This window comes from Calliopsis andreniformis, chromosome 10 (assembly GCF_051401765.1).
Source record: "Calliopsis andreniformis isolate RMS-2024a chromosome 10, iyCalAndr_principal, whole genome shotgun sequence".
Taxonomy (NCBI): Eukaryota; Metazoa; Arthropoda; class Insecta; order Hymenoptera; family Andrenidae; genus Calliopsis; species Calliopsis andreniformis.
In genome coordinates this window covers 5,575,811-5,577,408 of record NC_135071.1, presented here as the reverse complement: position 1 = coordinate 5,577,408, position 1,598 = coordinate 5,575,811, and the positions used below count along the sequence as shown (strand labels likewise).

At 49.4% G+C, this 1,598-nt stretch overlaps 1 protein-coding gene across 1 annotated transcript; it reads left to right on the top strand.

Moving 5' to 3' along the window:
* The first annotated feature begins 420 nt into the window (after window positions 1-420).
* LOC143185070 (uncharacterized) lies at window positions 421-1,119 on the top strand. The gene has a single exon (XM_076387794.1). It carries the CDS (start codon window positions 421-423, stop codon window positions 1,117-1,119), a length of 699 nt encoding a protein of 232 aa, XP_076243909.1.
* The last annotated feature ends 479 nt before the right edge of the window (window positions 1,120-1,598 follow it).

The window sequence follows — 1,598 nt, the reverse complement described above, 5'->3', positions numbered from 1 at the left end:
GTTTACGTGACGAATACCTTGCGAAATGCGCCTTCGCAGTCGGAGACATCTCTGCGAGCTCAACATTGATCCACACCGCCATCGCAAGGATCAGCGAAAAGAATGGGACACACCGAATCGAAATGCCCGGTCTTTGAAGGAGCACACCTGGTGTACCAGTGCCCTCGGTTTTTCGAACTCACGGTACCGCGTCGTATCGAGATCGCATGCAAAGCACACCTATGCCTCAATTGCTTACAATCTAATCATCCTACGGAGGATTGTAAGGCCGGAGGGTGCCGCGTTTGTAACCAGCGTCACAACACGAAGCTGCACCAGGAATCGCATCCGGAAACATCATCATGACTTCAGCCGGAATCCCGAAAACTCGAACCGCGAAGGGTCACGAAGTCCGTCGTCAATTGGCCTACAACCGATTTGATGGCTACCGTGATTGTCGAAGTACTTGATCGGGAGCGAAACGCGATCAAATGTGGGACCCTAATTGACACGTGTTCGAGTGCGAATTTTATATCCGACGACCTGGCAACGAAACTACGGCTTCCGACTAAGGAGAACACGACGACGATCGAGGCGTTGAACCAGTTAAACACAGTTTCAAAGAAACTGGTCTCAACTACCATCAAGTCACGGATCTCAAATTATAAGAGGGATTTAACGTTCTTTACCATTCCGCGCATTGCTGGGCCGATACCTGATGTTCAAATCGACCGTTCAAAAATTCTGATACCAGCAAACATCAGACTCGCGGATCCACAATTCCATCGACCGGCGAAGGTGGACATGCTAATCGGTACCGGCCCTGCATTATCGTCGCTCAACATTGGCCAGCACAGACTCTCTCCTCGCAGTGGAGCCGATCTGGTCCTTCAAAAAACTCAGTTTGGATGGATCATCGGGGGGAGTGTCTCAACACCGGCAACTTCAAGAGGACACCGGACGTTACTCACCACCCCTAATTTTGAATTGCAAAAATTCTGGGAGTTGGAAGAGGGCCCTCAGACGCGACGCTATTCGGCCGAAGAACGGGAGTGCGAACAACATTTCCAGGACCACGTCACGCGAGATAAAACCGGTCGTTATATCGTCGCCCTGCCATTTAACGGGAAGAAGACGTAAATTGGCTTTGAATCGCCTTCTTTCCCTCGAACGTAAATTCAACCGAAATCCGGAATTAAAATGCGAATATTCCAAGGTCATCAAGGAATATCTCGAGTTAGGACACCTGAGTGAGGTAGAACCACGTGATTCGCAGGATTTCTACCTGCCTCACTATGCTATCATAAAACCGACGAGCACCACAACGAAGGTTCGCGTCATGTTCGATGGATCCGCGAAATCGAGCAGCGGACTATCATTAAACGACACGATTCTAACTGGATCAACGATTCAAGACGACATCTTCGCGCTCCTGATAAGATTCAGAATGCATGCCTACGTTTTGACCGGAGACATCGAGAAGATGTATCGACAATTTCTCGTAAAAACAGAAGATCGTCGGTATCAACGAATACAGTGGCGAGACGACAATGGTAGAATCAAAACATACGAACTGAACGCCGTCACGTTCGGTTTGTCTGCCGCACCGTTGCTTGCCA

Bases quoted from the DNA above. Each gene is read 5' to 3' on its own strand.
- LOC143185070 (XM_076387794.1), top strand. From the start codon at position 421: ATGGCTACCGTGATTGTCGAAGTACTTGATCGGGAGCGAAACGCGATC.